This window comes from Podarcis tiliguerta (genome assembly GCF_965153285.1).
Source record: "Podarcis tiliguerta genome assembly, chromosome: 3".
In the NCBI taxonomy this organism is placed as follows: domain Eukaryota; kingdom Metazoa; phylum Chordata; class Lepidosauria; order Squamata; family Lacertidae; genus Podarcis; species Podarcis tiliguerta.
This window is the reverse complement of record NC_139536.1, coordinates 117,497,165-117,520,343: the sequence shown is the minus strand read 5'-3', so window position 1 is coordinate 117,520,343 and position 23,179 is coordinate 117,497,165. Positions and strand designations below refer to the sequence as shown.

The 23,179-nt window shown below is 42.2% G+C and overlaps 1 protein-coding gene across 6 annotated transcripts in view; it reads left to right on the top strand.

Moving 5' to 3' along the window:
• SUPT3H (SPT3 homolog, SAGA and STAGA complex component) overlaps window positions 1–23,179 on the top strand; it is a 212,835-nt gene that overhangs the window by 106,868 nt on the left and 82,788 nt on the right. For all 6 annotated transcript variants that reach the window (XM_083435628.1, XM_083435627.1, XM_083435629.1 and 3 more), the window contains exon 3: window positions 16,925–17,009. In XM_083435628.1, the coding sequence (XP_083291754.1) occupies window positions 16,925–17,009 (85 nt within the window). The remainder of the gene's footprint in view (window positions 1–16,924; window positions 17,010–23,179) is intronic.

The window sequence follows — 23,179 nt, the reverse complement described above, 5'->3', positions numbered from 1 at the left end:
TGAACTAAAATAGAAATGTTTTGTAATTTATTTCTTTACTTGCCGTATTCTTACCCCGCCTTTTCTCCAAGGAGCTTAAGGCAGACTGCATGGTTCTTCCCCCTCTCTGTTCATTATCAGAATTACCCTGCGAAGTTGATGGGGCTGAGAGAGATCACCCAGCAAGCTCTATAGCCAAGCGGGGACTTGACCATTGGTCTGCGCCGTCCTAGTCCAACACTCCAACCACTTCACCACATTGGCTTTGGAATTCAGGCTGCTTTTATTTCCTTCACTTTCTGTACAGGTTCAATCATCTCCATCGAAAAGTAGACCCCTATCCTTACTTAGTGCTGAATTGCAATTGTCCCCACAGAGGGGAAATATTACGTACACACACGTCCCGAAAATCCACTTATCCGAATACAAGGAATTTGTGCCCTATCCTCACTCCACACACCACAGAGGCAGAACAGAGGGCATTTTTTACTTCCTTGTTTGCCTTTTGCTCATTGGTTGAAGAGATTGAAGGAGGGAGGGAGGAGTGATCAGTCAAGTCCGAGAACATTTCCCCCCTGTGTTTTCCTATTTATTCTTTTTCTGGCTTTTGGCGGTCAATATTCAGTGATTGGGAACATTAGAAATTTCTCCATAGGAATCAATGGACATCATCAACTCGTTATGTGAACACTCACCTAATAAGGTATGTCCAGGGAATGCATTGGGTTCAGTAAGCTGGACCTGCATGTATTTTAGTTTGACTATGAGTTCTTGACTTGTTGTTGATGACAACATAGAAAACAGCTGCAGAGTGCAAAAGACACTGTATTCAAGACACCCACTCTTTCATACTAGACTCATTTGAGGTTTTTCCCCTCAACTTTTTTATCCTGGGTTTTTTGTTTTGTTTATGTATTTCTGCACTTCTTGGGGTTCACCTGAGCATCATGGTCCCTTTCCCTTGCTTCTCAGTGACCCCATTTTGGCTACAATTCTGTTGGCACTCATGAGCTTAGTTTGCCGTTAGAAGAAACATTACATGATGTAATTGCATTGGGATCACTGTCTCTACTCTACAAATACCCAACTAAGAAGCACACACACACTTCTGTGCACACCCACACCCATCTATATTATTGTATTGGGACTGTTTCTCAAAATGGACCCAAACAACTAATAGTACATTTGTAAAGCACACTTTTATAAGAGAATCCACCGTGTGCTCTTGGCCTGCCAAAACCAAAACCAGTTGCATTCCAGTCACAGGTCTATGCAGCCCCCCCCCCCCCCCCCGCACAAAGGTGAGGGGCTGTGGGGGAAGCAACGTGTTCGTGTCTCTGCCTTCAAGAGCGCTACTTTCATACTTTGTTTAAAAACGGTTCAGTTTAAAAAAAGAGAAAATGACTGTGTATACATATAAAAGTTGTCTTCTGAATAATTAACAGGATTTTTATTTAGTCTTAGTCTTTTATCAAGGGCATCTTTGGTTTTATTTGGAAGAACGGATGGTTTATGCCTAGAAACATGTCTCTCCCCCCGCCCCACCCCCGGCAACCCAAGTTAATGCACATTTCATTTTGCAAGCAGTGTTAGGTACATAAAAACTTCACACATGAGCCAGACAATGAGAGATGTTATAGAAGTGATTATTCGTAAATATTTAGTGACCTGTGGCTACGAATCTTTTAATAGAAAGTGTCAATGTTTTCAGTTCCAAGAGGTTTACTGTTTAGTGGCTACATTTTATAAGGTACTATTTCACGACTTGCAGTGTTTTACAGCAAATCTTTTTACTGTTTTTTTTCTGTAGGAAAAGTGATGGGAATTTCCTGAGTAAAATTCTTAAGGGTGGGATTGCTCTACTGTTCCACCGGGAGACCAGGTTTTACCTGGATTCTAGCTATGCCACCCCATGGCGGGTTGCAACACTGGATGGCATAGATTCCCAGCTTTCATATAAAAAGTCATGACTCTTGTAGATCCCCAGATCTCAGGCAAAGTGTGTAGAAGGCACCCTGCACATTCATTTCCTGAACCGCCTTAGTTCATTTTGCAGCCTTTTTTGTTTGTTTGCTGCTCCTTAGAGCAAGAGAGATTGCGGCTGCACGGAAAGCAAATCCAGTGTTAGCATAGCTATAGTTGAGCAACAGCAAGTCAAGGGCAACTTTGTTGGGCTGACAGCAGACTTTTGGGGCTTATTCTCAGAGAAGCCTTACATTTCCTGCAATATATACATTTTTATTCAACCATGAGGGTTACATGTGAAAGTATTTCAGAATACTTCTATAGGTTTTCTTCCTATGGAACAACTTTCAAAGGAATGATTTTGAGTGGGAAAGCAGAGGGTTGGGATTGCGTAACACACCACTTGTTTTGCATAATTAGCAAACAGCTTGCATAATATGCAGATCTGGCCCACTCAGTTCCTGGGAACTGGCTTGTGGTAAGCTTCCTTAAGGTACACAGTATAAACACTGGAAAAAATTCTGTATGCCTGGCATTTTCTTATACTGGTTATTCTAAGGAGTCTAGTTGGTGCTGTGTGTCCAAGGGAGTGTTAGAAACTAAAATATATAAGCTAGGCACCAGACGGATTGCCTAGTTGCCATTTTGGGTCAGATGGGTTGAAAGTCATTGTGCGGATAAATATAACAACTAGAATTCTACAGGATGTGTTGCTAGTGTGTGAAAACAGTCAGGATCCAAGACTCCCAGAAATGCATCTCCAGATGGTCAAGACATCAGGTGGGATCCTGGCGCCCAGGCATCTTCACTTGGTTGCAAGTGGCTGATAGCCATGTGCAAAATGTGCCTGGCAGCTAGCAAATTTCAAACACTGGTCCAAGGTCACTTTCTGATGTTAATAAAAAAAAATGCCTATGTGCTTGTAGGGAAGGAAAAACGAGGGCTTGCTCCCAGTGTTCCTGTTTTATTCTAACATGCACAGTCCACTCTCTCTCACACACATCTAGTTTAATCTGGCAATGAGAAAGAAGGACATTCAACTGTTGTCTGCTTGGTAGAGGAGACTAGGATTGAGGCAGAGATCAGGGCACACTGGCAATTGGCCTCCCTGTGCTCTGTGGCTCTTACTGCTTCTCAGCTGTAGGACAGGCACAAGGCATCTTCTTGGCCATCCTTCTTACTCCATCTCTGCCCAAGTTGCATCAGAAGATGACGAGAAGATGGAAAACTGAGGCTTTCAAGGACAATGAGACATCTCAGTGAAAAATGCCTTCCTGACCCCTACAGCCAGAAGCCAGTCTTGGTCCTCAGCAATTCCCATGCAGCGGATTTCCAAGAAGGGAGGGTTGATAGGCAATTATTTTCTCCATATGATGCTGTGTCAAAAAGTGATTATACAGGGCAGGGACAGGTTTACTGTGCATCTGGATTTTAAAAGATAATGTTTTCTATATAATTTCTCCCTATTCTCTTAAGGTAACAATGACAGGTTATTACTAGATTTACAGCAACTTTGCTCGTTTCATAGTGATTTATTCCCCCCGCCCTCCCGCAAACGATGTTTCAAGGCGAATGACATAGCTCTTGAGCTTTGAGGGACTCGCTCAGTAACCAAAGTGTAATTGATAGATGCAGTCGTCTTCCAAACTTTCTGTCTTTGTTTTTGTAGCAAATTGATCAAAACTCAAGTGACTTTAAAGCATTTTTTTCAAAATCTTCTTTTCTTGTTCCAAAATTTCTGCCAAATTGCAGTTAAATGAAGAAGCATGTTTGAATTCTTAACTTTAAATATGTTTTTTGTGATTTTAGGAAGAATGAGGTATTTATAATGGATTGAACTAGACCTTCTCTGTTCTGTTATCTTTATAATGTTTGCCACAAAATACTTCCAGGCGACATCTTCCAGGCGTGTGTGTGTGCATGCGTGCGTGCGTACACACACACACACATTTAAGTATTCTGTTTGAAAGCTGAAGAAAGTATTGTAGAGTATTAATGTAAAAATAAGCTGTTTCTCTTGACAATTTTATCATGTAATATTTCAGTTATTTTCACTAGGAAATGGTTTTAATTACAGTAGTTAAAACTATATTAAGGTATTTTTACCCATACAAACCTATGAGAATCACTTAATTTTATTACAGTGGAGAACTTTGTTGCAGAAGTTATTTAACTCCTTAAATACCTGAACTTAAATATTATAGTTCTAATGACCCATTTCTATTGATCAGCCATGATATGAATGCCCACAGCAGATGGGGCTTCTGTTTGGAAACAAAGAGAAGCTGCAGGACTGTTTTTAGTTCAGCCAAGAGCAACCAAAGGTCTTTGAGGAGAAGCGTATTAGTGTCTTCTGCCCTCTTTCTGCAGCTGCCAAAGGCATTGGTGAGGCAATGACACCTTGCCAGCCCTTTGCTTCTGCAAAGCACATCAGTGGGGCAGCTGAGTAGGACATACTCCACCCATTAGTACACTGCAGGCTGCTGGTGTAGATTGTCCTAGTTATAAAATCTAAGATTACTCTTCCAAGGGATTCAAAGAGTTCTTGTGGCTGGCTGCTGCTATTGAAGATGGGAAACAAATATTAGTAATTTTTGTTCTCTTTAGAAGTCAACCTATTTTATAAAATCATGAGGATGGGCTGTCTATCCCTGCTAAAGACTCCAAGACTATTCAGTCAGTCTGCACCAGCAAAGTGCTTGGTGAAAAGTCTTGGCATAAATTCAGCATAGGTCTCTGCAATACAGGTTCAAATTGGCCATAGACATCAAACTATCAAATCCAATATTTCCTATTGTGTAAAAGCAAGCATTATTATTATTATTATTAATATACCACCCTATACCTGGAGGTGTCAAGGCAGTTCACAGAATAAAAGCAAAATATAAAACCGCAAAATACATAATCAAAATAAAAACAACAACCCAATAGTTTGCTATATAGGCAAAACTTTAGAGAGCTCTTTGTGGCAACATAATGTTATCAGTTCAGCTTATTCCAGAAAACTTTTGCAGGTAAAGTTATGGAGGCTGAAATTCCTGTCACATAAAGGCAAAGGAGTAGCCTGAGCCATAACCAAATGCCAGGCGGAATATGTACTCTGAAATGTTGCCTATGTCAGCATGCCTGTGGAAATTAAGATGGGAACCTTGATCCTTCTTGCTCCCTCTGCTTGTTCTCAGAATTGCTTGTTAAAATAAAAAATAAGGTCCCCATGTTAGAGGTAAGCAACATACGGTATAGTGTCCCAGTTACTGTTAATCTTCCTTATGTTAACCCAGAAAGAGGCAAGAGCTTTAACCAAGGCTGTAACCTCTTCATCCAGGTGTATCCACCCTGACCAACAGGCAGGAAAATGGGATTGTTAATCTTAGTTTTCATTTTAATCATTAAGCCCCCATCCTGGGGCAAAAAACAGCTGCTTTCTTGCTTTAGCATCTACAAAGTGAGTGTTTGCAGGGCAGCGGCTGAAGAAGGAGCCAAAAGGGGTTTCTTGTGTGTGTGATTCTTGTGGCTGATTAGCTGCTTTCCCTGGTCAAAGGTCAGAGGGGGCAGGGTTTCTGTTGAACCATCTTTTAGATTTAGGGGAGCTAGTCTCAAGCCCAACGACACATTCTCAAGATGGAGGGGGAGGGAACAGCTGCAGTCGCCTGCGGTTCCTGCGCAATGTTTGCCATCTTGCCAAAGGTTGCAGGCAGCTTTACGTGCAGCAATTGCATGTTGATTGCCCTCCTAAAAGACAAAGTCCAGCAACTGGAGGAACGTGTAGCTACGCTCCAAAGAATTAGAGAGCTGGAGCTCTTCTTGGAAGCAACAGAGCACACCGTCTCCACCAAGGAGGAGACAGGGGACTCCCCTGAGAAGGAGGCTAGTTCACCAACACAGGAGCCCGATATGTGGAGAAACGTGACTCAAAGAAGTAGGAGGCCCAGGGTTCGCTCTGATTGTCTAGAAATACACAATCGCTTTGAGGTCCTCTCCCCTAGCATGGAAGACGAAGAGCAGACTCCATTTGAGGATCTCTCCCTCATTACAGTCGATCACGTATATGAAGATGAGCAGCAAAGTCAGTCCTCAGGGAATGTGCAGGCGACCTTGGAACGGACAGCTCACGGAAGAACCCTGACCAAACCTAAGAGAAGGCGTGTAGTGGTGATAGGGGATTCCCTACTGAGGGGAACAGAAGCAGTGATCTGTGGGCCTGACAAGATGTCTCGGGAAGTGTGCTGTCTCCCCGGGGCTAAGATCCAAGATGTAACTGAACGACTGCAAGGAATCATAAAACCCACTGACAAATACCCCTTCCTCTTGGTTCATGTGGGAACCAATGACACTGCAAGCAATAGCCTCCAGAAGATCAAAAGAGACTACGAGGCTCTGGGCAGGAAATTGAAGCAATTAAATGCACAAATCGTCATCTCATCTGTCCTCCCAGTTGAACGACGTGGCCCAGGGAGAGAGAGGAAAATAGTGGAAGTAAACAGCTGGCTTCGCAAATGGTGTAAACAGGAACGGTTTGGATTCTTAGATCACGGACTGCAGTTTCTTGAGGATGGACTTCTGGCAAGCGATGGGCTGCACCTCACAACGGTTGGGAGGAATGTTTTTGCCAAAAAACTCAGAAACCTCATCAGGAGGGCTTTAAACTGACTAATGTGGGGGAGGGAGACAGTGCTCCTGAAGGTAGGAGTCTATTAATTGATGAAGATGATCATCCAAATGTCATAGACCAAATGGAGCAAACAGCAAGCAGACCTAGTGGTGGGAGGAAAAAATCCTTAAATAAGAGACACGGGGGAATGACTAATGGACTTCAATGTCTGTACACTAATGCACAAAGCATGGGAAATAAACAAGATGAGCTTGAGCTCTTGGTACAGCAAACTAAATATGACATAATAGGCATCACTGAAACATGGTGGGATAAGTCCCACGATTGGAATGTAAAAATGGAGGGATACAATCTATTTCAGAGAAACAGACCAGACAAGAAAGGAGGAGGAGTGGCGTTATATGTCAGGGATGTGTATACCTGTGAAGAGATCCAAGATTTAGAACCTCAAAGCCAAAGTGAGAGCATTTGGGTCAAAATTAAGGGAGAGAAGAAGAATAGTGACCTCATTGTGGGAGTTTACTATAGATCCCCAAGCCAAACGGAGGACATAGATGATGCCTTCCTGGAACAGATGGCCAAGCATGCAAAAGGAAGGGAGATAGTAGTAATGGGGGACTTCAATTACCCGGATATTTGTTGGATGTCAAACTCAGCCAAGAGCATAAGGTCAAACAGATTCCTCACTGGCCTTGCAGACAACTTCATTGTCCAGAAAGTGGGAGAAGCAACAAGAGGAACAGCCATTTTAGATCTGGTCCTAACCAATGTCGATGACCTGGTTAATGGGGTAGAAGTGGAAGGATCATTAGGCGCAAGTGATCATGCTCTTCTGAAGTTTACTATACAACGGAAAGGAGCAGCCAAGCATACTAGGACTCAATTTCTTGACTTTAAGAAAGCCGACTTCATAAAACTTAGGGAAGTGCTGGGTGAGATCCCATGGACAGTAATACTAAAAGGAAAGGGAGTTCATGATGGCTGGGAGTTTGTTAAGAGGGAGATAGTAAAAGCACAACTTCAGGCAATACCAATGAGACGGAAACATGGAAGGTGCCTAAAGAAGCCAGGGTGGCTATCTAAAGAACTTTTAACTGAGTTAAGATTAAAAAAGGATGTGTACAAAAAATGGAAAAGGGGGGAAACCACCAAAGAGGAATTCAAACAAATAGCCAGCACGTGTAGACACAAAGTCAGAAAAGCTAAAGCACAGAATGAACTCAGGCTTGCTAGAGAGGTTAAAAGCAACAAAAAAGGCTTTTATGGGTATGTTCGTAGCAAAAGGAAGAACAAAGAAACAGTGGGGTCACTCAGAGGAGAAGATGGTGAAATGCAAACAGGGGACACAGAAAGGGCTGAACTCCTCAATGCCTTCTTTGCCTCAGTCTTCTCCGATAAAGAAAACAATGCCCGACCTGAAGAATTTGGAGCAAATGATTCAGCAGAGGAAACACAGCCCAGAATAACTAAGGAGATAGTACAAGAATACTTGGCTAGTTTAGATGTATTCAAGTCTCCAGGGCCAGATGAACTGCATCCAAGAGTATTAAAAGAACTGGCAGATGTGATCTCAGAACCACTGGCAGTCATCTTTGAGAATTCCTGGAGAACAGGCGAAGTCCCAGCAGACTGGAGGAGGGCAAATGTTGTCCCTATTTTCAAAAAGGGGAAAAGAGAGGACCCAAATAATTACCGCCCAGTCAGTCTAACATCAATACCAGGGAAAATTCTGGAGCAGATCATTAAGCAAACAATCTGTGAGCACCTAGAAAGGAATGCTGTGATCACCAATAGTCAGCATGGATTTCTGAAAAATAAGTCATGTCAGACTAACCTGATCTCATTTTTTGACAGAATTACAAGCCTGGTAGATGAAGGGAATGCAGTGGATGTAGTCTACCTTGATTTCAGCAAGGCATTTGACAAGGTGCCCCATGATATTCTTGTAAAGAAGCTGGTAAAATGCGGTCTTGACTATGCTACCACTCAGTGGATTTGTAACTGGCTGACTGACCGGACCCAAAGGGTGCTCATCAATGGTTCCTCTTCATCCTGGAGAAGAGTGACTAGTGGGGTGCCACAGGATTCTGTCTTGGGCCCGGTCTTATTCAACATCTTTATCAACGACTTGGATGATGGACTCAAGGGCATCCTGATCAAATTTGCAGATGACACCAAACTGGGAGGGGTGGCTAACACCCCAGAAGACAGGGTCACACTTCAAAATGACCTTGACAGATTAGAGAACTGGGCCAAAACAAACAAGATGAATTTTAACAGGGAGAAATGTAAAGTATTGCACTTGGGCAAAAAAAATGAGAGGCACAAATACAAGATGGGTGACACCTGGCTTGAGAGCAGTACATGTGAAAAGGATCTAGGAGTCTTGGTTGACCACAAACTTGACATGAGCCAACAGTGTGACGCGGCAGCTAAAAATGCCAATGCAATTCTGGGCTGCATCAATAGGAGTATAGCATCTAGATCAAGGGAAGTTATAGTGCCACTGTATTCTGCTCTGGTCAGACCTCACCTGGAGTACTGTGTCCAGTTCTGGGCACCACAGTTCAAGAAGGACACTGACAAACTAGAACGTGTACAGAGGAGGGCAACCAAAATGGTCAAAGGCCTGGAAACGATGCCTTATGAGGATCGGCTAAGGGAGCTGGGCATGTTTAGCCTGGAGAAGAGGAGGTTAAGGGGTGATATGATAGCCATGTTCAAATATATAAAAGGATGTCACATAGAGGAGGGAGAAAGGTTGTTTTCTGCTGCTCCAGAGAAGCGGACACGGAGCAATGGATCCAAACTACAAGAAAGAAGATTCCACCTAAACATTAGGAAGAACTTCCTAACAGTAAGAGCTGTTCGACAGTGGAATTTGCTGCCAAGGAGTGTGGTGGAGTCTCCTTCTTTGGAGGTCTTTAAGCAGAGGCTTGACAACCATATGTCAGGAGTGCTCTGATGGTGGTTCCTGCTTGGCAGGGGGTTGGACTCGATGGCCCTTGTGGTCTCTTCCAACTCTATGATTCTATTCTATGAAATACTTTTGGATCCCAAAGAGACATCATTTTTCAGCACAGGAACTTTTATGTAACCTTGCGTTCTTCCCAACCCTCGAGCACTTTCCGTTGCCCTCACCTCCATCCTGTCAAGAAATCTCCACACAGAAATAAAGACAGGTCCTATAATGCACACACACACACACACACACAAGCCCCATAGCTGCCAACTTTTCCCTTTTCTTGCGAGGAATCCTAATCGGAATAAGGGAATTTCCCTTTCAAAAAGGGGAACATTGACAGCTATGGAAAGCCCACCAGCTGGCCAACCGCTCCCTCCTGTGTTTTGCTTCCTTTCCCTACTTTACTCTTAGCCCATCCTCTTTAAGACTTATTCTTGGCCAAAACCTTTTCCAAATCCCAAGAGTCCACCTCCTTCCACTGACAACCTCTCCTGCTTTGACTAGTTGGCTCTAATCAGCAACTTCCATTTCTGTTCTGATATCCCCTCCACTTCCTCAGACAAAATCTCCCCCTTTTCTTGACCAGCTTCACTACATTCTCAGAGTTCTGTGTGTTTTCATTCATGCTTTTAGAATGAGTAGCTTGAATGGTTAGGCTAGTTTTAAGTAGTGAAACCTGCTGTTGGTATGCTTTGAAAATCTGTGTCCATTGACTGTTTAACATCTTTTTTAATGAATATGCTAATTCCAATTTACTGTAACAAATTGCTTGAATGCCCCTTGGTGGTATTCTCCGATTTTCTTAAAAATGCCAGTGTCAGGGTACCCTGGTCTGAAAGTCAAAGGATACAAAAAGGAGTGACTGGGTTGCCTGTAAGAACAGCAGGCGTGTGTGCAATCTGCACACATCCTAACAGCCTTGTGAGATAAATCAGCTGAGCGGACACCACATGGCGTGACACTTGGCGCAGCTGACCACACTTGCAAGAATAATAGAGATCCACTGAGCCATCCGAGGGCAAAGGGCCAAGCAAACTGAAGCAGTTGTGGCTTTGGGAGCTCACTTGGCAGTGGCAAGGCAGCCTGGAGAGAAGAGGAGGCGCCCGGCCCTCAAAATGAGACCTCCAGCTAGTTTTGTGTATAAGAGAGAGAGCTAAGCAAAACAACAAAACTTAATTATGTGAGTGCCTTAGTGTGTGGCCTTCAGTATGTGTAGAAAGCTTCCTGAACATTTTATCTTCCGAATGATAGCGCCTAAATGAAAGACATTTTACATCATTTACTTCCAGAAGTGTTCATATCTTCCTGTGTTTTCTACTGAACATTTACATGGCTGGAAACTGGGGTTTGTTCTTTAGTATCCAATTAAGGACGTGGTCTTCGAAAACAACATTTAACTCAATCTCCTCTGTGTCTTTTGTAAAGTTCTACTGCTTTAAAATATTGGTCAATTTATTGTCAGAAATTTGAACTGAATGTTTGTAAGTGGTGCCTAAATAGCTAAAGACTTGCATTTTGTAGCATTTATGTTTCTATTAAAGTACTCTTGCAGTTTTAATTTAGATTGAAAAAATAGTTTAGGATTTCCACATTTAGTTAACACTTACCATGTATAAACTGGGATTACGTTTTGACTTCCTCTTTTCTTTATCTCTTTTTCATCCTATTCCCTTGAGAGAAACATTTGAACATTCGTTTTTTCTGGGCTTGCTAAATTCCTTTATCACTGAATGGTATTGTTGAGACTGAGTCAAACGTATTCCTTATTTTACAGAAATGATTGATCACAATCCAGCTTGCATACTCTAGAAAGTCTATTGTCTCGTTTCTTTCTTGATCCAGACTGAAGCTGTCGGTGCCAAATGGAACGTATTAGATCCCACAACTGGATTGAATTATGTTATATGTTTTTTGTCAGTCAGTGGATTTATACAGTTAATTTACACTGAAAGTGCTTAAATTGAAATGCAACAGTTTTTAGGGGTGACTGAGGTACTGCTTGCTCCTGTTTTAGGTTGGTATAAATCAAACAAAGCAAGTATGTTACTGTTTATGTACAGAACACCATTCAGTGTGATGGGGGCGGCTAGTATAACGTTGTCTGCAGACAAATGTAGAGAAGTGGTCTAAGCAGAGAATGGCTTTGTTTTGTCCGTATCAGAATGAAACAAATACCCGGAATGGAGGCCTGCTAGAAGCTTCTGCTGACGGAGCTCGACTCAGAAGGAAAACCTGCAGCAGAACTGCCCCAGATTCCAGTGTGCTAGAATTGCTGGGAATACATGGAGTAGATTTCTCAACCTAACAACAACAACTGAATAGCTTTCTAGCGTTTTATCGTTTTTCTGAACTAATTAGTACTTGTTTTAATGATACTTTCAAGTACAGTCTTTTCAGTTCATTGCAGCCGGGCAACTAAACCAAGGTTTGGCTTAGCATGTTGTCTGAACCTGGGATCGTGGTTAACATCTTGCCTGCTTAACCATGAACTATAGCCAAGGTTCTTCCTATGGTTAGCCACACTGAACGAAAAAGCCTAGGAGGAGTTGAGCAGCTGAGATAAGCTCCTTGGGAGCCAGCACTTTCGCATGCTCCTGCGAAGTCAAGTTTTGACTTGCATGTGAACAAGGCAATTGCAGAAACTAACCACAAAGCACAAAACTGAGATGTGCCTTTTGACAATTCTGTGCATATTTTCACCATACATCACTAGTCTGTTTCAAGCATCCTATGGTAGACAATACGAGATTACTACTTCTGTTTTACAGGAGCAAGTTTGGCTGAAGAGTAACTACATCAGATATGATGATGATGATGATGATCATTCATTCATTCATTCATTTATATACCACCAAGGATTGCAGCATGCAAGCAAAGAACTTATACTGGGTACAATGAAGAGGTAGAAAACCCGGGGGGGGGGGGTTAGGGCCTTCTCAGAGTAGACCCAGTGAAAATGATGGATCTAAGTTAGCCAAGGCCATTAATTTCAGTGAGTCTACTCTGAATCGGACTAGCATTGGCTACACCCCCCCAATGTGCAAGGTAATTAATCAAGTTAGATTCAATGGATACATTACTAGTTCATATAGTGACTTGAAGAGAAATAGTTTTTCCATGTTAATTGTGCTTTATGTTTCAGTGTTGAAAAATTGACATGTTAAAACAAGTGTGTTAAATGCAGAGAAGACTTCTTATAACAACTTTTATCCAGTTGAGCTTATAGTTGTGTGTAATAAACCTGAATTCCTACCCCTCCCCTGCAAGCAAGCCTGTTATTTCATCATAAAGTAACCTTTGGTTACAGGAAAACTACTTAAACTACCTAATAGTAGGTTTATTTACCCAAAGAGTGGTGGTGGAGGAGATGGAGACAACACAGACTTTCTGAGAACTGAGATAGAAATTAAATTTTAGGAAAAAAATGCCTAAATACATCCTTGAGCTGCACTGTGGCACTGGGTTTATCTCTCATATGAGGAGAAGATAGTAAAGACATGTGAAGGTTCGTAGAAAAAGTTTAAATAAAATATGACTGAAGAAAGTAAACAGAAAAGAGGTGTGAAATTATCACAGCAAAAGAAACTAATTATCCAAGTTGAATAATTCAAGACAGAGGAAGGAGTATTGATAGAAGAGGCAGAGAAGACTAGTAGGAGTGGTCAGCCTGAGTGAACATATTAGTGTGAGTAGCTTTGAAAGAGAGACTGGTACAAATTTCCTAGATAATTAATGATAAAAAACAGATTTCACTAAATTAAATACAAATACTATGGGCTAGAGGAATAGATAAAAAGGGATTACCTAGTAGAAGCAAACTTAATTGTGTAGGAGCAGGGAGAGAAAGAGAGAAGGTGAAGTTCAGTTTTATCCAAATTCATATTCAAGAGATGAGAAGGTGACCAGGAGGAACTAGGAGGGAGCATATCAGAAATCTTAAGAAGGAGTAATTTCAAGGAAAAACCAATAATAATCAGCTTCGCCATGTACTGGATATATTTTTAAAAAACAAACAGAGCTGAGAGAGACGATGTATAAAGTCCCTGGGCAGAACCACAGAAAACATAATCAGAAAAGTGTTATTTATAGCATTATAGTCTTGTGCCATCCTGAATACTATAATGCTATTATTATTATTATTATTATTATTGTTGTTGTTGTTGTTGTTGTTGTTGTTGTTGTTGTTGTTGTTGTTATTATTATGTTATAGGTAAAACCTTTGGAGTAAATGGCAAAACCATTGTTCATATTCATATATTTACCAAATGTGTCAATAACTTTCTGTTGACACACTTGGTAAAACATTTTATTTTGTCATATTTGCTGTATTTCATTTGGATTGATACTTTTATGTGACAGATCAAAAGAAGGTATTAAAAGGTAACATATTTTATATTACAGAGGCATAGGAAGTACTTTCTTTCCATTTACAATAATTCCATCTGGAAGCATTTTTAAAACCAAAAGACAGTAACACAAACATTATGATTAAAAATAAGAAAACTGAAATGCTTTTAGATCCATTTGTATACAGAACAGAAAAGCAGGAACTCCACAAACTACCTTGATGAGAGTGTGGAAGTAGCTAACAACAATCACAATGGAGTGAGGTTGTTTATTCCATTTTAACTACTAAAACTGAGTTCCCTAATGGGGACTCTGTCCTGAAATGCTCTTTTCTCTGATGTTTGTTGCTGGCAGTGAGGCTCCGCTGGAATAACTGGTCTTCTCCAATCAGGGTTTATCTGTGTTAACACACTTTCCCTTGAGGGAGCTTCTGAGAATGTCTTGCTGTCAGTTCAATCTTCCTAGGACAGATCTTACTCCATTTTATATTGCCAACATTTTAAAGCAATGTCTTGACTTTCTTCTGTCCAGTAGTACTACTGCATTCCCTCCAACCCTTCTCCCATGAAAATAGGGGCGCCCTAAGAAAAAGCAGAACATTCCAGGGTCAAATCAGAAACCGGGATGGCTTCTTTAAATCTGGGACTGTCCCTGGAAAATAGGGACACTTGGAGGATCTGCTACTGATTAGTACTACTGGTCAGACCATTAGAAGCAGATTGGGCGATTAGGCTGTTCATCTTTTCAAAATAGGAAAAGAACAGTTTTAGCTGTGGAGTGTTAGACGAGTCAGTTAGTTTATTAAACCACGTCTTCTTTTTCTGAACACATATTTATATGTTGGGACCTTGATGGAGTTGTGTGCCTGGACCGCCTTGTGGGTGCCTAGGGCTGCACATGAAGATTTTCACTGCAGGGGGGAACACAGCATTGATGTGGAAGACGCCAGTGGAAGGACCTCTGATTAAATTTAATGAACCCCCCACTTTCCAGTTCCTGTGCAACCCCCATCCACATCCTGTCCTCCATCTATAGCCACTTCCCTCCCCCATTCCAGCAGCTTCCAACTCCATGTGCTGCTATTGGCTTACTAATCAAGACACCTCTTGGCCACTATGTCCTCCCCCGGTGGTGGCCACTCCCCACAGAACCTCATTCCACAATTTTCTCCTTGACAAAAATGTTGCAGCTTTGGTGTTCTGCTCCAGTCCAGTCCCTCCTCCTTCCTATATATCTGATGGGACTCCAACTCCCATCAGCTCCAGCTGGCATGGCCATTGGTCAGGAATGAAGGGAATTGAAGTCCTGCAATATCTGTAGGGTACCCCATTGACTACCCCTGCCCTACAGGAAATGATGAGGCATGCAGAATCAGTCTTTACTTTGTCAGCAATTCTGCCTTACGTAAGGACATTAGTTGTTCTTTTTCATTTAATTCAGTTATGAAAGATAGCTCAGTATGTGGAAAGTGGTTTTTATTTTTATTTAATGTTTCTTAATTAATACTTATTTTGTTTATGTGGCTCCTGAAAGATTTCTCTCAAGGGATTGCAGTAATTAACATAAAAAGGTTCCATAGTCCAGATCTATAGGGATTCTTTCCCCAGGCTCCTCTCTGAGTTGGTGCCAGTTTTGAGCGTCCCTATCTTGTGTTGGGACACTTTGAGATTCTGCTGGTGAACCACCCACCTAACTTCCCAGCAGTATGCTGCCCTGGACAGATCTAAGTTATCTCAGATTTAATGCTGAGGACCTGTAAGACACGTTGTTCTCCTGGAAGTCCTCAACATCTGTGCCACATTTACCTTTTCTGGGGTAACTCTTGATGGCCACCACTACAACCCTAAAGTTGTCCCATTAGCAGAATGCATGTAATAGGACACACTCTTGGTTTTCTCAGCAGAATGGAAGGTGGCTGGGTGATTTCATGGTTTGTCATGATCAGTTTCCTGTTGACAAATGGCAGCCCTTCCTCTCTGAAGGATTAGGATGCCTGTTAGAATAGTTTCCTCTGGTGGCTGATGAAATCCCCATGAGCCCCAGGGAGCTTGTGGTTGCCATGGCCCTGGAGTAGAGAGATTACTCGGGTGGTTGACACAGAAGCTCCTCAGTGCCCTTTCCCACAGAGCAGAATCTGCTGCGCTCCTTGGTATAGATCTGAGTTAAGGGCAATGAAGCAAGTTGGCAGACAGCTGGAAGCTCTCTGAAAGTCTGAACAAGCACAGATGAGTTTGTTATTGGCCGTGATGGCAGAAAGCAAACAGTTTTCTGCCACCATTTTGTACTCGCAGCAGAGCTTTTCTAAGTGGTTTGCAGCCTTTTTATCTTCTCAGGCCAAACCGTTTTAATTTGATGCACCTTCTACCTCGACTCCAAGTCATTTTTTCTGCTTTTTTGGTTGTGTATTTTGATTACCGTATTTTTCGCCCCATAGGACGCACCTAGTTTTTTTTTTGGGGGGGGGAATAAAGGAAAAATTGTTTATTTCCCCCCCAGGTGCGCTGCGCTAATCCCGAAGCTTGGGGCGTGCTGAGCTCAGCGCGCCCCAAGCTTCTGGCTGCCAGCAAGGTCTCCTCTAGCCCTGGGAGAGCTGGGTCTCCCACGGCTAGCGGATAGCTTCCTGAAGCCTGGAGAGCGAGAGGGGTCGGTGCGCCCCGACCCCCCTCGCTCTCCAGGCTTCAGCGAAAGCCTGCATTCGCCCCATAGGACGCACACACATTTCCCCTTCATTTTGGGAGGGGAAAAAGTGTGTCCTATAGGGCGAAAAATACGGTATGTAACCCTGCCCTGAGAACCTGTTGAAGAGTAGAGTGGGATATAAATGCCCAAACTTAATTACAGTTCAGTCTATGACTGAAAAAATGGCCCAACTTGTACTTGGGAGTTCATTTGTGCAATAAGGTCACATTAAGCTCTCCTGTTAGTTGTGATATTTAATTTGCAATGTGATATAATCTTACAGTCCACTTGTATTGTGTGCCTTACCTCCTCTTTGCTACTCTTTTAAAAAACTTTTTCGTAACACTTAAGTAACTTTCAAAATAATTGCCTTTCAGGTTTTCATTAGGAGATGCTCGCAGGCCTCTCCACGAGTCGGCAGTATTGGTGGAAGACATTGTCCACACTCAGCTGATTAATTTGGTAAGAAGATTGTTCTTTTTGTTTGTTTTTTAAAAAATACATTTGATTTTACTAATTTCATAAAATGTATATACCTCTTGATTGTAGAAAACCTCAAAGCTGTTTACAAAAAGAATGAAACAATATTATTAATAACACAATTAATACATTAAAACAATTTAGAAACAGCAATAAACTAAAAACACATTAGCATTCTAAATATCTGAGTAGGCTTTGCTAAACAGACTCTGAAAAGAGCGCAGGAGCGCACCTGTCTGAGGCAGGCAGTTCCAAAGTGTAGCTTCCACCAGACTAAAAGATGGATTTCTCACAAATGCAGAAATGTTATAAGCGCATGTAACACTGCCAGTTGTCTGTCTATTTCATTCAAATACCAGCAGGAGTCAAACCGAGGAAGACATAATGAGAATTAGCCAGGACTTTGCTTAGGGGGCACAAGCTTTTGTTGGAGGTGGGCAGAACCTCAGTTAGTTAAGTGTCTTCATTGATTTTTATTGTTGGGGGGGCAGCTGCCCCCTTGGCTATGCCCGTGCTGTTACAGACAGGTCAAAGTGGGGAAAACTCCAGTTGCTACATTCAAAAGATGCAAAACTCAGACTGGCTCTCTCTCTGTGCCTCCTGTCCCCTTCTGAAAATGCAGGTCAGAGGAAGATAGTTCCTCAAAGACATCAGACTAAGAAGCATTTCTTTTCAGTTCCTGCTTTAGGAGTATCTAATAAGTTCCTCTTACTTTTTGTTGCTGTTGAGTCGTTTAGTCGTGTCCGCCTCTTCGTGACCCCCTGGACCAGAGCACGCAAGGCCCTCCTGTCTTCCACTGCCTCCCGCAGTTTGGTCAAACTCATGCTGGTAGCTTTGAGAACACTGTCCCACCATCTCGTCCTCCGTTGTCCCCTTCTCCTTGTGCCCCCCATCTTTCCCAACATCAGGGTCTTTTCCAGGGAGCCTTCTCTTCTCATGAGGTGGCCAAAGTATTGGAGCCTCAGCTTCAGGATCTGTCCTTCCAGTGAGCACTCAGGGCTGATTTCTTTCAGAATGGATAGGTTTGATCTTCTTGCAGTCCATGGGACTCTCAAGAGTCTCCTCCAGCACCATAATTCAAAAGCATCAATTATTCGGCGATCAGCCTTCTTTATGGTCCAGCTCTCACTTCCATACATCACTACCTCTTACTTGAAGCTACACTTAATAGTTCCACATGCATCTCAAAACCTCTTGCAAATACAGTGGTGCCTCGCAAGACGAAATTAATTCGTTCCGCAACTCTCTTCGTCTAGCAGTTTTTTCGTCTTGCGAAGCAACCCTATTAGCGGCTTAGCGGATTAGCGCTATTAGCGGTTTAGCGGCTATTAGCGGCTATTAAAGGCTTAAGGGATTAGCAGATTAGCTGCTAAAAGGCTATTAGCAGCTTAGCGGCTTAGAAAAAGGGGGTGGGGAGCGAAAAAAAATCTCAAGACTCGCAAGACATTTTCGTCTTGTGAAGCAAGCCCATAGGGAAATTCGTCCTGCGAAGCGCATTGAAAAACGGAAAACCCTTTCGTCTAGCGGGTTTTCCGTCTTGCGAGGCATTCGTCTTGCAGGGCACCACTGTAATAAGAAATGGCCTCCAAGAAGCCTCAAAATTCTCAAGAGTAGCTTTACCTATTTGTTACTTTTAATGAAGTGTTAATTTTTATGATACTGCTATAGCTTTTCCCACCATACCTCTAAAGTCACATTCTGGGTAATCCTTCTAGTTCTGGTTAATAACCAAATGTGCAGCAACCAAAATGAAATGTCGATTTTCCAGATATTTTCTCTGGAAAGTTCCCAGGGTTAGCCATGTTGGCATCTGCTATACTGGGTTTTTTGTTTGGAGACATTTCCTGCTCTTTGCAATTCGGTCTGGGAGTTAAGGGGTGGCTCCCCAACAGAGGAGTGAAGTCTAGAGGCTGCGCTGCCTCCTACTGGTGGCCAGAGGGAAATCCAACTTACTCTTCCCAGAATGGGACATTTACAGTTAGAAAAAAAATACCATTTTTGTCTGATTCAGCTTTAGAGTATATCTTTTAATACTTTAAAATATGAGTGGCTTTTCTTTCTTGTTAAATATCTATTAGGCTTTTATTTTTCATCTAGATCTTTTTAGAAAAGGAGCTCAATGTGTTAAATTCATCACCAGAAATTAACTAGCATTAAGCAAAACATGAGAAATCCTGCTCAACTGTTGTAAGAAAGTTATTTGCAGCTGTCAGTTCTTGCCAACCCAGGACCAGGAAAAGTCCTTGTTTTATGAGATTGTTTGAAGAAGTAATAAAGCTTCCTGTGCAGGACATTAATTAAAGGGGTTATCAAAATAGGACAAACTAATATAATTTGTGATTGTATAAAATAAAGGAAGTAGAGATCCCATAGGGATCTAATGAATCACAGGATGGAAACAATCTTCTGGCTAACTAAACATTCAGGCTTAGTACAAAGTCGAAGAGTGTATATACAACTCAGCAAACCGGAAAATATGGTGTGTTTACATGAATGGATGAAGGAGGTCACAAAAACCATCTGGGCAAAACCCTTGGAGTATTCATTCTGCTCCTGCCGTACAGCTTTAACAATATAACTGCAGTGATGAAGACCTGTGCTGCACCTGTCTTGGGGCAGAATCAACCCAGCAGGTTCAGAAACCTTACAAAAATAAATATTTTCATTTGTCAAGAGGTTGTAGCATTCAGGGTTATAGTTTCACTTGGATTGTGCTATAAGTTGTATTTATCAGTTTTTGAGAAACGTACTAATTCAAAATAAATGAAATAATAGATGATTTCATACCTATAGGTCAAAATTAAGTCATTGTGTTGTTTATATTTGTACTATGGCTAAACTGTGTGAAGCACATATTGTTGGGGGGGGGGGGGGCTTTAAATCTCTAGATGGCATCAAAATGACTAATAGGTTCTCAGCCAAAGTTGCTAATTGTTTGGATAATGCTTATTACCTATTGCAACAATCCACTTCAGGATAGGTTAAACTTATTTTCTATGATATAATGGAAGTGTAATCTAGCTTTTCTTTCCCAGTCTCAAATATAAAAAACAGGAGAAGATATCTTAGGGAGGGAGGGAGGGAGGGGTAGTCTTCTGTTCCTAAACCTGTAAGAGCTGCACATTATAAGAAATGTGGGGTTGCTGTTGACAATGTCAGCCCTATCCCAAGTTGTCCCCCTCCCTTCTTGGTCCAGTTCCTTGCCTCATTACTCTGCTGTTTCCCTGCCTGTGCCAGCTGCAGCCAAGGGGGTGTAGCAGGGAAGCGCACATGGGATTTCATTAGGACATGGCAGAAGTTGTGCTACAGATGCAGAAGGGGCAACTCTGCCCAGTGCTACCATTTTTGGACATACCCTCATCTTCCATCTGGTGTGTAAAGGTAAATGGACCCCTGACCATTAGATCCAGTTGTGACTGACTCTGGGGTTGCAGCGCTCATCTCGCTTTATTGGCTGAGGGAGCTGGTGTGCAGCTTCCGGTCATGTGGCCAGCATGACTAAGCCGCTTCTGGCAAGCCAGAGCAGCGCACGGAAATGCCGTTTACCTTCCCGCCGGAGTGGTACCTATTTATCTACTTGCACTTTGATGTGCTTTTGAACTGCTAGGTTGGCAGGAGCAGGGACCGAGCAACGGGAGCTCACCCCGTCGCGGGGATTTGAACCGCCGACCTTCTGATCTGCAAGTCCTAGGCTCTGTGGTTTAACCCACAGCGCCACCCGCGTCCTACTTGTGCCCAGATGGAGATCTTGCACTCACTATAGCTAATGTCATTTCAAGGCTGGTAGTTTTTCAGATGGACAGTTTGGCAAAGTTAGGTTTACTGGACCAAACTTGGACCCAGGTCAGCAGGGGTGATAGGGTAGCATATTCCACATTCCCAGCTAGAGTACTGAGACAACTGTGCCACTGTTCTCCCTCAAGGCAGTTTCCCCCTCAGTTCCTGTTTAGTGCTATAATGGTAGGATCCGCTGCCATCTGCATGCAACCTTGACAAGTATTGATGGATTAAATTAATACTTGGATGTATTTTTAACAACCACTTCAGCGGCATTTAATGGAGAGAAATCATTGTAGCTTCTAATACTCAACTTATCTGATTTCAAGTGAACCTGATGGTTTGGGAATCAGTTTTTCTAAGGAAGATTGGCTTGTTAACAGTATTATGCAGTTACAAGCAAATGTGGTCACAGCTGGTTCTGGTTTTTTAGCTTATCCACCTGATTGGAAACAACAGGTTTTTGGTATTTTTCCATTTCTTACACTGACACCTAGTGTTCACTATTTCTGAGTTTCTTGCTAATGAGTTGCTGGCATGGTTAAGGTAATAGCGTACTCAAAACAATGCTCCATCTCACCCTTTAAAAGTGCACCATAATTACATTGCTTACTGATTTGCTCACCTACACTGAAAGAAAAACTCCATTATTTCTCAAAAAAATAATGTTCATGAGTGTAAAAAAAAGTTAAGTCCTATGTATTGCTGGTACAGATTCATCTGAATTTCCTCAAAAGGGAGAAAAATAAAAATGGTGCATAAGGAAGCCGGGTTCCATAATGGAGTGTTGAAGGTGTGGGGAGAGAAGCAGTTATACTATTACTATTATGGGCCACTTAAGAGCGATACTTTTATTTTGTCCCCAAGGTTGAATATCTGCCTCTGATAACACTGAGTAAATAAAAGTCTGTATTATATGTAGTAATATTTGGCTGTGCCTGTGGAAAGGAATCCACTGGTGTTGGGCAAGGCTGCTGACGACCCTGGCTGCCCCTGGAGTGGGAAATCCCGCGGGAAAGCCATGCAGGGGTCTCCAGTGGCGGCACATGCAGGCAACTTGCCCGAGCCCCCCTGCTGGATGACTCCCTGGGAGGCAGGCGCGGGTGCCTCCTTCTGGGTAATGGCAGGGCACCCAGCACTAGTTAAAAGGGAATTAAAGTCCGATGCGGATCCCTGCCCCATGTGAGAGACATATCATTTCCATTATTAGCTTTTTCCTTGAATTAGTCCATTAGGCAGTAAGTGAACACAGCTTTCTCTCGCCTCTCTTTCCCGCTCTCTTCTGCGTTCTGCGGAGCCGAGCTTGCTAACTTGTGCCTCTCCGGTTGTTGGGCCTCTGCCTGCCCTTCAGCCCCAGCCTGCCTGGCCAAGGGTCAGGGATACGCTGGCCATCCCAGCTGCGGAGCAACAGCACAACGAAGCGCAAGGTAGAAACCAAACCTATTTAGATTGCTCCAAAACATTCCGCTTGATGTTATGAAATGTCTTATGGTTACTTTGGGTCCTTTTATTATAATTATATTTATAATTATTCAGAGCTCAAACTTTAAAAGGAGATTTGTGAAACTGCAGTAGTACCAGAATATTTTACTCCTGGGCTTGATAAAACACTGAACCAAAAATTGCTTTAAAATAACTGCCTGGCGCAGCAATTTTAGCAGGCTCTTGCACCTGGAGCATGAAGGGGAAGGGGGGAAACCACATCAGCAAAACGAACTTTCATTCATTTGTTGCATGTCAAGTTAAATATGATGCCTTTCTTCTGTTGTGTGAAGGTTTCTAACTGGAAAAGACAACTAGGCTAAACTTAGCAGCCAATCAATTTGTAAATTCTAAGAATGCAATAAAATTTGATACTGAAAAGAGTTCTCTCTAAAGAGACTAAGGAGATTAACAAAGTTATTTGAAATATTATCCCTCTTTCTTCTTTCAGTAGGACAATTACTTGACAATTCAGCCAAATCAGCTGAGGAAATTAAAAGGGACACAATTAAACTAGCATATATTTGGGAGCAGAATATACCCTGAGGTATATATTAACCTTGATATTTTTATTCCTTTCAGTATTTAAAAAATAAATAAATTATACATTCAGTCAGTGCTCTCACAGATTTAGTACAAAATAGCTTAGCATGGTTCATTGCTAGAGTGAAGCATCTTCCTTCTTTCCTCTCTTTGTTGTACCACTACTACTAGAATGCTAACACAAGCAAAATATTTTTATCCAACTTTTCTGAGCCAGGGAAATACTCAGAGCAGCCAATAAAATGAAAATTCACATTGTAATAATTACATCTACGAATTATAAACATGGACAGCTAAAAATAAAATCAGTCATAATTTAACACTCCTAGTCCTGTTGGGTATAAACAACT